Genomic DNA, 13197 nt, shown 5'->3' on the forward strand with positions numbered 1-13197 from the left:
AAAATGCCGCTTTTTGCATTTGAAGCTCCTACTATAAACAGCACTAGAATAAACATTCAAAGGGGGCGAATGACTGCGAGGACCTCACAGTCGATCCTGTCCGCTTGTTTGGAGAATTTATTGCACAGCAAAGTAGTGGTTTTACAGCGCGGTGTCTGTGGTGACAGGACAGCTTGGCTCCGGAGCAAGAGAGAGGGGGGAGTGTGAATTGAGTTCCAGCTGGCACAGGGGCCGAAAACAAATGTCATTGCTTGTGCTCATGAAGTCCCCCATTCATAACCACAGTTAGGTAATGAAGCCAGACTGTACAAAACAATGTCTTACAGGAGCGCTACAACTCCTGGGAGGTTATTGACTGAAGCTCCATTGATGGAGTGCACTGGCGGCTGCTGCTCACAGCCTCAGGTGTGCGGGGCGGTACGGCTGACACGGAGCCCTCGGGAATGAAAATGGATTGTGGTGGCCCGACGTCGCTCTGACAGAATGGCTATTAAACTGCAGGAGACAGTAATTCCAAACAAAAGGATTTTTCAGGGGGAAAAGAGCTCAGAGAGGAACTTGGTCAAGGGCAGAAGCCGCTTGCTCGCCTGTGAACAAAAACACACGCTTGCTCTAAGACTGTCTTTTTTGATGGCTCACCTCTGTCACAGCAAAAACCCTCTTTCCACAGGGAACCACTTTATACCACTTGTCGTGCAGCATGTCCATGTAACCGTCAGACTTGTAGCGGCTGACATATTCAGACACGTTGCGAGTGAGAGGGGAGTTCTGGGGCAGCCCGATCCCATAACCTGAAAGCACAAAGAATAACAAAACAACAACTCAGCTAGACCCATGCATGCCTGTGGGGTATTGTTAAAGAAACCATCCACATTCTAGTGTGAATTGATTCTTCTATTATTGATATGTCAGAGAACCTTGAGAAGGAACAAACACGTTATTCAGTATGTTAGTTAGCACCTAAAAATAAGTGTACTTCTTTAAAGATTATTAAAACAAAATGATTTAAATTTGACATTATTAAAGGAACAGTTCACCCCAAAAATGAAAAACTGCTGAAAATTTACCCACAGACTGTTTAAGATGTAGACAAGTTTGTTTCATCACGAGAAAAGATTTGGAGGAATTTAACATTACATCACTTGCTCACTTAGCGGATGCTCTGCAGTGAATGGGTGCCGTCAGAATGAGAGTCCAAAGAACTGACAAAAACATCACAATAATCCACAAGTAATCCACAAGACTCCTGTCCTGTCCATCAATTAACTGAAAAGCTTTCATCTTTAAGACAATTTTAACTTCCAACTGGTGCTTTTGGCTAAAATATAAGTCTTCTATCAATATTATTGATTTCTCCAGTGAAAAAGTAATCTTGTATGAATCAGGAGAGAAATATGCACAGATCAAACCACTTCCAAGTGAAAACAGTCCAAAGCAGTTCAAAACAAATATGTTTTGATGTGAGAGGAATACATGGGATGGACTTTTTCACTGGAAGATGCGTTAATGGAATATGGACTCAGAAGTGGCAAAACACCCAAATGATGGATTTGTTAAATATAAACATGCAGCTTTTCACTTCACAAGGTGTCAATTAATGGACAGGAGTCATATGGATTACTTCTGGATTATTGTGATGCTTTTATCAGCTGTTTGAACTCTAATTCTGACGGCACCCATTCACTGTTGAGCAAGTGATGTAATGCTAAATTTCTAGAAATCTGTTCTAGAAATTCTGAACTATTCCTTTAAGTATGTTAAGACATAGTCATGAAAGTGTACTCTTTAAGTACACTTACTGTAAGAGGACTTTTATTTACTACTTGATATATTATCTGCAAGTACAATTAAAAAAAAAAAATACACTCTTGAGATTTGAAATGCACATATAACTCAATTGTTTTTCACAAGCGGAACCCTAATGCATTATATAACATTATCAAACTGAACCATAATTCAATACTCTGAACAATACTCTGACATAATGTTTTGAACATACTCTTTTAGAAAAACACATTAATTAGACTTTTGCTAGAATATCAAAACAACTTCACACATAAAGCTCAGCCGGATCAGTTATGCTGTGGGCTTTCGTTAAAGAGACCATCCACATTCTAGTGTGAATTGATACCTCTATTATTGATATGTCAGAGAGCCTTGAGAAGGAACAATCATGAATCTTTGGCATCTTGTGCCAGTGCACCGTAGACAGAGCGTCTGTCATTGTGGCGTCTCTGCAGCCAGGCAGCCGGAGAGATACGAGCTCAGATCTGACATCCACAAATTTCATCAAAGCCCTCGCCTCACCGGCAAACCCACACATCACTCCCTGTAAGCAATCCCTCCCCTCCTTTCAGCACGTGGCACAACATCCCTTGCATTCTGATAAACTTCTGTCCTCTCCTACCGAGTTGCACCACTGTATTTTACACAGTCCTCTCCAACCAATAAATGTGCACTGTTGAACTCTTTGAAGAGGGGGCACCGATGGGCTGCTGGAATATTCTTAATGGAGTGGATCCAGGCAGTCATAAAATGTGATGTGGAAACTAATACAATAAGGGATTTTCCAGCAGCGTTAAAAGGACACGGTCCAGTCTGAAGAGATGGTTTCTACTGAAGGGCGTTCTTTCAATTTGAGCAGAGCCTGTGAATTGAACTGATGCTATCTATCTATCTATCTATCTATCTATCTATCTATCTATCTACTAAAAAAACTAATATGCTACTCAACACACTTTTCATTGTGACAAACTTAGATGCCTGAGTCTGGTTTTTCGCCTGCATGGTTTGATTATGAACATGGCTGTTTACAGGTTTTACAGACCCTGACAGAGCTGTCCATTTCAAGCCAGCAGATGTGATAGCGATGGTTTAGTCTTGATCATCCATCTAATAAAAAGCTGTCTCAAAGGCGTAATGGAAGCTATTGGCAGATAGCAGGGAAAATTCCTATGCATGCAGCAGGAGATAACATCCGGATGAGAGGTGCGGACATGCCTGGGTGACTGCCATGAAACCCATCTACACCCTGTAATAGCTTTCCCTTATGAAATGACATGTGTCAAACTTGACTTGCTTCGATTTGGAGGGTAATTACAACAGCCTTGAGGTGAATTCGTGGACGGCTCTTAATGTGGGTGGAATTCTAATAGTGTGTCTGTAGAAAGTGTTAGAAACACCTTGTGCCCTTCAGAGAGCAACTTCACAGGCTTTTGTAAGCTAATATAATTCAACACGGCATGGCCAGAGGTGCTAGACTCCTGAAAGACAGCAATATGTCTCAGTGGCACAGAGGTCCTTACCTTCAATAGCAAATGGTTTTCCTACAGTCAGGAGTTTGCAGTCTGCATCTATGGACACCTCGTAGTCCAGCAAAGCCTTATCCATGATGAAGGCATCTAGCTGAGGGGGATCTGTCCTTCAACACACAGAGGAGGATAGTCAGAGCCAAACAAAACAGACACCACCAGCCAAACTTTTGCTAATCGCTACGGACTTTAGATGACTTGAAAAGTTGATTACAATAAGCCTGAACCAAACCCAAACCCTGTAGCTATAAACTGCTTAAATCTTCCGGATTTAGTCAGATTTACTGAATAGAAAGTGCTTTTTGTGTACTATGTGTGTAACTTCCCCGCAAGTAATTTGCTCCAGCATTTTGCTTCTTTATAAAAGCTTACATTGCAAAGATTTTTTTCCATATAGAGGTTTATAGTGTAACCTATTAATAAGGGTGGCAAAATAAATACATGCTGTTTTAGCTAATAACAGTGGCTAATAATAGTGTTCAGTAAAGCTAATTATAAAAACTCAGCATGGGTTACATCATCCCCAAAAAAAAAAAAAAAAAAACTTTCAAAAGCATGGTCAAAAGCATCAAGCATTCTGCTGCATATGGAAATTCAAGTTTGGTGAACTCTGACCTCTAGATGTGGATTTTAAAAAAATTTTGAAAGTATTTTTTGTTATTTATTTTTTATTACTAAAAACTAAAAACCTAAAGCATGGCATATCCTGTTAGCTGTTCTCAGTTTCTAGTGTGAGGTGATGCTTGCTCATCAGCTGACCTCTATTTTACTTCAAGTGTGACAGAAAATAAAGTGAAGGAAAATTTTGCAGGATCAAACTAAGACTCTTATGCAACGTCTTAAAAATAAAAAATAAAAATAAAACTGTCCGGATGCTTGTCCTAAAACAATTTCACCCCCAAGAATAGTTCCCAACTATGGCCGCGATCTCAACTCTAAAAATGCTGACCATGTAAGGTGTCTCCAAAAGGATGGAAGAAAAGAAAACTGCTGTAAATCATAAAAGACAGGAAGTACAAAGCAAAAATACAGCACTATGTGGGAGCCTGAATCTGAGGATGAATCGCTGTGTGTGTGTTTGCGCACGCCTGCAAGCTTACGTTTGCCGGGGAGTTATCTGTTGTCTCAGAAGAAAACCTTTGGACTCATTCAGCAAGTTTAGATTTGACTTGAGAGTGACTGCCTCTTTCTCAGCTTGGAGTCTGCAGCAGTCCCTGTTCTTTCAAGGATGAATGGAAAGCGAGACTACAGACAGAAAGCCTGGAGAGCAGACACTTGTTGCTGTCGACTCGGTTTGTTTAAACTGAGCAAGCTGGATGGTGCACATAATTCCTCATGAAAGAGGAATAATATTGATGGTGCATCATACAAAGCAGATCCACAGCGGTGTCAGCAGCTCTTGAGGGTGAGAACTGACTGCTGGCCTCTTATTGTGTCCCTATTTATTGTTGTAGTATGCGCCTGCAGCCTTTGGGCTGCTTGTTGTCTGTGTATCCTGCAGAAACGTGAGCTTGATTTCCCTTTAGGCTTTTTTCAAGATGCCTATCCCCTGTTAAAGCTTTATTTGTTTTCGGCATGTTGCGCTCCTGCTCAGCACTCCTTGATTTTATTGAGTAAAAAAATATGAATGTGTCTATGTTAGTGTGAGTGTTTAAGATGATAGCTTTCTAAATACACTTTATTGCAAGTGTTTTTCATTCAAATGAAAAAGGCTGTTTAGAAATTCAGTTTGATCATTTCATTAGATTTACCACTCTCTCTCTCTCTCTTTATCATTATATTTTCATTGGACTTTCCAATGCTATGTTCAATTGCCTGTTACCTTTTGTTTCTCTCCTGGGTCTCAACACTTACTTGAGTGTAGAGACTCCATCCGGAGTGGTGGGCTTGTTGAAGCGCCTCATGTACTCGTACATCTCCGGAAAGCTCTTTTTCACATAGTCCTCAGCACTGCTCTCTCGAACTGTGCCGAAGCGAAACCCCAGAGACGGGTGATGGAGCTTGAAAACAGCAATGAAATGTGAATAGATTGTGGGAGAAAGGTTTAAAAACATAATCCTAGCACTTACAAAAAAGTACCAAAAAAACGTTCCATGGTTATACCATAGTTTTTTGAACCATGGTTCACTCATGTTTTTGTGGACACATACAATATACACTACTGTTTAAAAGCTTGGGGTATTTTTGAAATACTTTTATTGAGTAAAGATGCATTAAATTGATCAATAGAGATGTCTATTTCAAGCAAATGCTGTTCTTTTTAACTTTCTATTCATCAAAGAATACATATATATATATATATATATATATATATATATATATATATATATATATATATATATATATATATATATATATATATATATATATATAAAACAGAAAACAGTTGTTTTAAATTGCAATATTATTTCACAATATTACTGTTTTTACTGTATTCTCCATCAAATAAATGTAGCCTTGGTGAGCATAAGAGACTTATTAAAATAATGACTCCAAACTTAAAGCAGTAGTGTCTTTAAATTGTACAAAGGTCTAAGGCAATTAGTATTTTCACCAAAACAAAATGTTTTCAAGCCAGACATATCTTTTGCTGTAGTGGGTCAGTGGGAAATATCAGTTTCCAAACATTCCTTTTGCCATTAATTGTAATCATACAGGGATTACATGAGGAATCAGAAAAAAACTGACTAAATCCAGAAGAACTGTGGCAATGTCTCCAAGATGCTTAAAGAAACCTACCTGTAAAGTTACAGTAATGTAAACTGCTTTAGGCACTTGTGTATAACCGCAGCAAACTGACGATGCTTCAAAAAATAATGTCATCATAAATATATTTTATTGCACATAGTTTTTCAGGTAGCTTTGCAGGAAGGTTTCTTCAAGCATCTTGTAGACGTTGCCACAGTTCTTCTGTTTGGATTTAGTTCAGTCTCAGTTTTTTATGATTCTTTATGTAATTGCTGACGGACTAGTTGGTGATGAGATCTCTGTGTTGAGCACTGGCTTTTGTCAGACTCCTTGTGCATACAAAAATCTCACTGGAGTATTAAAGTTAATGGCAAAATGAATGTTTGGAATTGTAAACTCATATTTCCTACTGACACGCTACACCAAAAGATAGAAATAACTGGCCTAGTTTGTTGGTGAAAATACTAATGGCTTAAGACATTTGCACAGTAGTGCATATGTACAAGATTTTTATTTTAAGAGATAGGTAAATAAAGAGACAGTCTAAATAAATCACAGAACAAAAGTATTTGTGTATTTCACCTCTTCAGGATGAAATGCAGTGTTTTACCTTGACATCATGAATCCCTGACACCTCCTCAAAGGTCTTCTCCCCGACCATGACAGCTGCTAGGTTGGCTGTGTAACTGGACAGAACCAGCAGGCAAAATATGGCCCAAAGATTCATGAGGAAGCGGCCCGTCCAGCACTTTGGAGTTTTACTGGCAATGGTCCGGCCGAACAGAATGGCATAGCAGAGGTTCAGTGCAGACGAGTAAGAAAAGACCCTGATGCGGTTGCGTCCGTGAGGGGTCATGCCAAACGGACTGTTCCACTCGTAAAGGGTGATGAAAAGGGCTGTGATATGCAGTGCCACAAAGATGCCAACCCACATGGACCAGTGAAGCGGCCACATGAAGGCACCGATGGGTGCAGCCGTGTCCTTGCTCCGCACCAGGATCCCAAGACTGGTGGAGAAGAAGGGGCTGGTGAAGTCTATTACTCGGCTTCGAGCGGAGTTGATGCTAAAGCTGGTGACGGCCATGTCTGCCATGCCATTGAGCAGGTCACCCACCAACCCAGTCCATCTACCTCCTTTCCATGCTCCGTACTTCCCATCGCCTACGATGTAAAGGTCAAACTGGAAGTGCATGTCCTCCGCTAACTTCTCCAGCAGGTCGATGCAGTATCCATAGCAGCATTTCCGCATGTCATTTGGCAGTGAACTGCTGTTGGTTTGCTCCAGCTCTCTGAACAGCTGGTTGAGGACTTCCGAGCTGTTGGTTTGAGGGTCAAGGCACAGCTGACCTGCCGGACATTGGCCCTCCTCGTCCACCTCCCGCGTGAACACAAATGGGTGCTCGACCAAGGTCACTACCCGCAATCTGCTCCCCACCACTGGGAGTCCTGCTTGCCAGCGGCCGCCAAGCCTAATCTCTGGGCCGTCCTCCCAGTGGTGTTGGGTCATGCCTGGCCACAGACCCTGCTCTTCCAAATCCAGACGGCCCGACTGCCAGCTTGCCTTGGTCACCCAACTTGGCTGGCCCAGAGGGTCTCGCTGTAGACTCCATATGTGGAAGCGCTGGGAGGTAAGGACCCTGGAGAGGGAGCGCTGCACTCGCACTGGGCCTGTCAGCCCCGTGAAAGAAGTGTTCGACAAGAACCTGAGCACAGCAGGGACATGAGCATTGTGAGGAGAATATATATGCATCCAGCGAAAGCAAAGACAGCGATGAGATGACAGAGCAAAAAAATCTGCTGCATCTCTAGCAAACTGAACACATACTACACATGAGCCAGGGGAGATAACTAGTGAAAACAAGTGAAAGGAATAAAATTATTGCACAAAAGTGATACTACAGTACATCAGAAATAGAGCTAGCAGCGAAAATAAAAAAGCAATTTTAGTTATTTTAATTATTTAGTTATTATTATTGATGACAAATTTTAATTGGTTTTTATGGATTAAGTACAGTAATTCCAGTGTTGCTGATTGCATTAGTTTCATATCAATATGAAAAAATCATTTTACCTTTGAAGCTTACAGTAGCATATTTCATACACAGGCCTCTAAATTATTAATATGTTTAAAACTTTGATGAAAAATATTTTATATGCAATCTACTACTGTACTTGCCTTCTGCTCTCTGACTGTTAATTCATACTTTTCTAATAAGTAAAAGGCCTTTTAGTATAAATCTAAAAACATCAGGTTGCAGTATATGGGAATTTTAAAAATAATGATTGATTTTTATAAAGTGAATATAATGGCTACTTTTATATTGTTAGTAATATTTCAAGACAAACTGTTACTGGACTGGAGCAACTTAGGTTTATTTGATTATCCATACATATTTGTTTTTTTTTTTTTTAGAAAAAAACGTGTTAAAATGTTAGTATCAATCAAATATAACATACTGTAACTTAATGTTATAAAAAAATCTCATTTAACAGTTTGGGCATTTTTGGGAGTTTTTTTCCACTTCTTAATTATGATCTCCATATTCTCATATATATCATACTACATGAGCAATAAAATCCTGATCAAATACAACCCCCCCCCCCCCCCCCCCCCCCACACACACACACAAAAAAAAGGTTAAGGGTTAAGGCCCACTATAACTGAAGGTGATTCATTCAGAACTAATTTGTTTTTGTGGGCATTTTGCTAAAGTCTTCAAGACCTAAGAGTTAAAAATGTCAGCCTTGTGTGAAAATGCTATTTGTTCAGTCGATCGCGTGCTTAAATACAGCAGCAGGAGCAGCAAGGGAACTCAGTTTGTGCTCACTGCTCAGGGAATCTGCATCTCACAGGCATGGCACATTTTGTTTAATGACCACAGAGAACATCCTCTGATTCACAAAATGTGCTTACAAATGCAGACGTAAGGTGCAGTTTACCATTTTTGTGTAACTGATGATTTAAATCCATTCATCACTGTAAATGAGTGACAGAATACGTGGAACACTAAATCCATGAAGTAACATATGGTCATCGATAAAGAATCTTGCTTCATTAATCATTAGTCACTGCAGTAATTATTAGAATGAAAATGTTTCAATAAAAACATGTATTAGTAGCATATTTTATGTTTCTGTAGTATGACTTTATTCCCTATGAAAAACAAAAGGAGTTCAAAATGTTAGTTTGAAAATGTCCATAGACTGAAAATGTTGGGTGATCACCCTGGCTGTCATGATATAATATGTATAAATGTGTGTGTGTGTGTGTGTGCATGTTAAATAGGGATTTGAACCCAGGTCCTCCTGCATACAAAATGAAAATTACATCTCTAGATGATCTTGTCTTAGAAAAATGTGTCACAACTGTCACATAATGCCCTCAAAAAAAAAAAATAAGGCACATGGTGTGTCTGCCAAGATTTAAATAATTATTTCTTATTCAAGAGCACCATCTTTTCAAACGAACATTCCAAAAGGTTTCATCTTAAATTCTCAAAACAATATTTTTCACAGCAGGAGAAAAGAATAAGAACAGAAGGGAATATAGATCACTCTTGAAGCACACTGAAGTTCAAGGCTTTCTTCAAAGGCATGAGGACAGAAGGGCAGGATTATGACCTGAGTAACGTGAATCACATTAAATCTTTTGAACCAATATATGACCTTTGACAGCCAATGTATTTAACTGCTGAGCTGCCACCATATTAGTTCTGTTAGCATCCATCAGAGAGTAGTAAACAAACAAATAAATAAGCAGAGCATGGTTTATAGGTGAATAACCCTCTGTGCCGCTCCGGATATTATACTCTTATGTTGTTCTGCATAGATCACATAATTGTGATTCCTTACATAGCCTAGCCACACTGCTTTTATGGCAAACCGTATGACATGTATTAGATCAATGATCGATTTTGGTCAATAAATCAGCTGAGGATGTAGAGAAGTCAAAGGGCTGCTGGGCAATGTCTGGGTCACGGAGGGAAGATGAAAAATCCAGAGTGAAAGAGGCTTGAGATGTGTGGCTAAATGAGGCCATAAATGATATGCACTCTGTGTGACCATAACTGCACACTTCCATTAAAACAGAGCAGAACAGAGAAAATAAACGCAGAAAAAAATGGATTGCCTGAATCATTAATTTCTCCTGATAGCCCTGAGTTTGACCCGTTGAGAACACATGATCTGGTTGGAAAGCAGAAGTTAAAAGACTCCTGTCCTGATAATGTATTATCCATTGGAACAAAGCTGATTTCCGTACTGAGATTTCTATCCGTGTGACTATTATTAAACGGTCCGAAAGCATTAGCACCGCAGAGGAACAATAATCCCTGTGCTGTTGTTTTCAGTTGCTCACTTGCCTGTGCTTCAGTGCTACACGATCATTTCTCAGAGCAAATACATTTCTCTTAACATGGGGGTGGGGGGAGTCTCACACTGTGAGGTGAATATTAAAGATTACATCACTGCTTTCAATCAGGTGGAAAATCTCAGGGGTCCTCTGTATTTTTTCATTTTTTAAAAGTTTACTTATCTGAACAAGACTCAAATAACAAGAGTCACTTTAATCTTAAATCTGAAGATGCATTCTCTCTCTCTCTCTCTCTTTTTACCATGAAAAAACCTTATTTGTGAAAGTGAGCAGATAGATAAGGCTTCTTCCAGCATTCAGTGATAAGAGTTCTCCAATAGTGTGCACAGGGACTTGATCCCAATCTGAGAAAACTCTACTATTTGTTTTCCAGTTATATACACCTGTGCACCACAAGTTTATTTTCAAAGTGAAACATGCATGTGCATCTAAATAAATTAGAAAGTCATGGAAAAGTTCATTTATTTCAGTAATTCAACTCAAATTGTGAAACTCGTGTATTAAACTAATTCAGTGCACACAGACTGAAGTAGTTTAAGTCTTTGGTTCTTTTAATTGTGATTGTGTAGCCAAGTGAACCAAACTGAGAGACCATTTTGAAGGCTCAGAAAATCTTTGCAGGTGTTTTGAGTTGATTAGCTGATTGGCATGTCATCATATTCTTATTTGTTTAGATAGTGAATTGGTGGGTTTTTGTTAAATGTGAGCCAAAATCATCACAATTAAAAGAACCAAAGACTTCAATCTGTGTGCATTGCATGTACCGGTATTTAATACACGAGTTTCACAATTTGAGTTGAATTACTGAAATAAATAAACTTTTCCACAACACTCTAATTTATTGAGATGCACATGTAAAATTTTTACTCTTAGTAATGGGTTCCACACATCAAAATGCATTTTTAAAATATTTAAATATGTTGTAATTGACCGTGGAACTGTTTGCTATGCCTTAACCCTCTCAGGCTCAAATTAAGTTTTAGTAACTTAGTAACTTTAGTAACCTTTAGTAAAGTTTTTAGTACTCCAGATACATAAAATATGTATCTGGAGTAATAAGGTTTTTAGTTTTTAACTGTTGCAAATCAGCAACGCCTGCCTTGAGAGGGTTAAGGATGTTAATTTCGGTTATTTTCCCTAAACAACAACTGACGCTCATTAACCGATTATTAACTGTTAACTGACAAGATTATTTTAAATTAGAATTGAATTAAATTAGAAAGGATAAGTGTCTGTGACAGGTTAAAAATACTAACATTTGTTTCCCGGGGATTCATTTTACATGTACAAAAAGCAACAAACAACAGAACATGAGGATTCACATAGCCCTGGTCTTCATATCACATCAGGCACCTGCAGCGCTTCTGCAAGCGGAGAAAAACGTAATAAAGCTAGGATATATAGAGCAAATAAATATGCCTATACATGAAATATATTTTTACTTGATTAATAAATTACAAAAATGAATGAAAAACACAGTTTCGGTAAATTTCTGTGCTGTGCGAAAGGAAACAGACGGCAGAAAGCGGCATCCTGTTTTTCTTTAGGCTTATTTTACGCACAAAGATTTGTTTTTATTATGAATATACACAAATAAAGGTAAACCGTTTACAAATCCGATTAATTTTATGACCAAAAGGAGAAGTTTCTTTCACTGTTAGAAGGGGAAAAAATCAAGTGATTGCTGCATGCGTGCACAAAGTTAAGCTTTGCTACTTTGACAATGCAGCCTTTTTATTATCATAATAAAATACAGTCAGTCAAACATATGGGGGGGGGGAACTGCTCAGATTAAATATGTAATAAAATCTGTGCTCTTAAGTGTTATCACCATACCGCCATGATGTTATGCAAAACATTTAGTTTTACATGGATATTGGAACGCGAGTGAAGTAGGCTATAATAAATTATAATTTGGCATTCAAATACATTGCGAATACGGAAACGTTTGATTTTGTGTCGAATGAGAGACCCAACATTGGTTTCAGTTTCGTTTTAGCCTAAATGAATTGGTTTTGGCTTGTTGTTTATGTTGCTATAACTTCTTATAGGCTATTTTTTTGTTCTTTTTTTAAATATGCTAATGTTAATTAAAACTATTTTTTGTGGGGTGAAGGGAACTAAAATAGCTTAGCTATGTTTACAGTGTTTATGATAATGTTTGTAAACATTCAGAGTCGGCATTAGGCCTATTTCTGAATGAAATAATAAAATGTGACTTATTAATAGGCTATGGGATTTTTTCTCTCTAAAAAACAAAAAAAATTCATATGTGTAGCGAAGCCTATTATAACAATGCAGCAAAACTTTTTTAATATTTTGATAAATAACTGAAAATAAATCAATTACTTTTTAAACCATTTAATTGATTGTATTAATCGGTCAAAATTCTTAACGGTCAGATAACGGTTAACCGGTTAAAATGCAAATCCTTACTATGCCTATATTTTTAACCTTTTTTTTATCACCATCAAACTATTAAGTATCATGATTTTGACTGCACTCACTATGGGATAAGAACAGAATGTGAATTTAACGGAGCTGAATAATGACACTGCCTTCTGTAGCGCATTTATAGCTAAACTGAACTTGCTTCAAAATTGATAAACAGTTATTTAACCGACTGGAACCAACACTAAACAGCTGAATAATGACACTATTGTCTTTTTAGAGCTGCTTTACAGCGAAATTTGAATCTCTCCCATGTTTGATACATATCTGATTCTCTTATTTTATTGTTTATTACTGTGAAGCTGCTTTGAAAATAAAAGTGTATTGTATAAAGCACTATTTAAATGAAACGCAACTTGACTTAATACATGTATC

At 38.2% G+C, this 13197-nt stretch overlaps 1 protein-coding gene across 1 annotated transcript in view; it reads right to left on the minus strand.

Annotated features, from left to right (window-relative positions):
* LOC132096499 (glutamate receptor ionotropic, NMDA 3B-like) overlaps positions 1 to 13197 on the minus strand; it is a 42508-nt gene that overhangs the window by 7155 nt on the left and 22156 nt on the right. Inside the window, exons 3-6 of the mRNA XM_059501891.1 lie at positions 6610 to 7702; positions 5166 to 5311; positions 3306 to 3421; positions 640 to 791 (exon numbers count right to left, since the gene is read on the minus strand). Of these exons, the coding sequence (XP_059357874.1) occupies positions 640 to 791; positions 3306 to 3421; positions 5166 to 5311; positions 6610 to 7702 (1507 nt within the window). The remainder of the gene's footprint in view (positions 1 to 639; positions 792 to 3305; positions 3422 to 5165; positions 5312 to 6609; positions 7703 to 13197) is intronic.

Source organism: Carassius carassius, chromosome 20 (genome assembly GCF_963082965.1).
Source record: "Carassius carassius chromosome 20, fCarCar2.1, whole genome shotgun sequence".
In the NCBI taxonomy this organism is placed as follows: domain Eukaryota; kingdom Metazoa; phylum Chordata; class Actinopteri; order Cypriniformes; family Cyprinidae; genus Carassius; species Carassius carassius.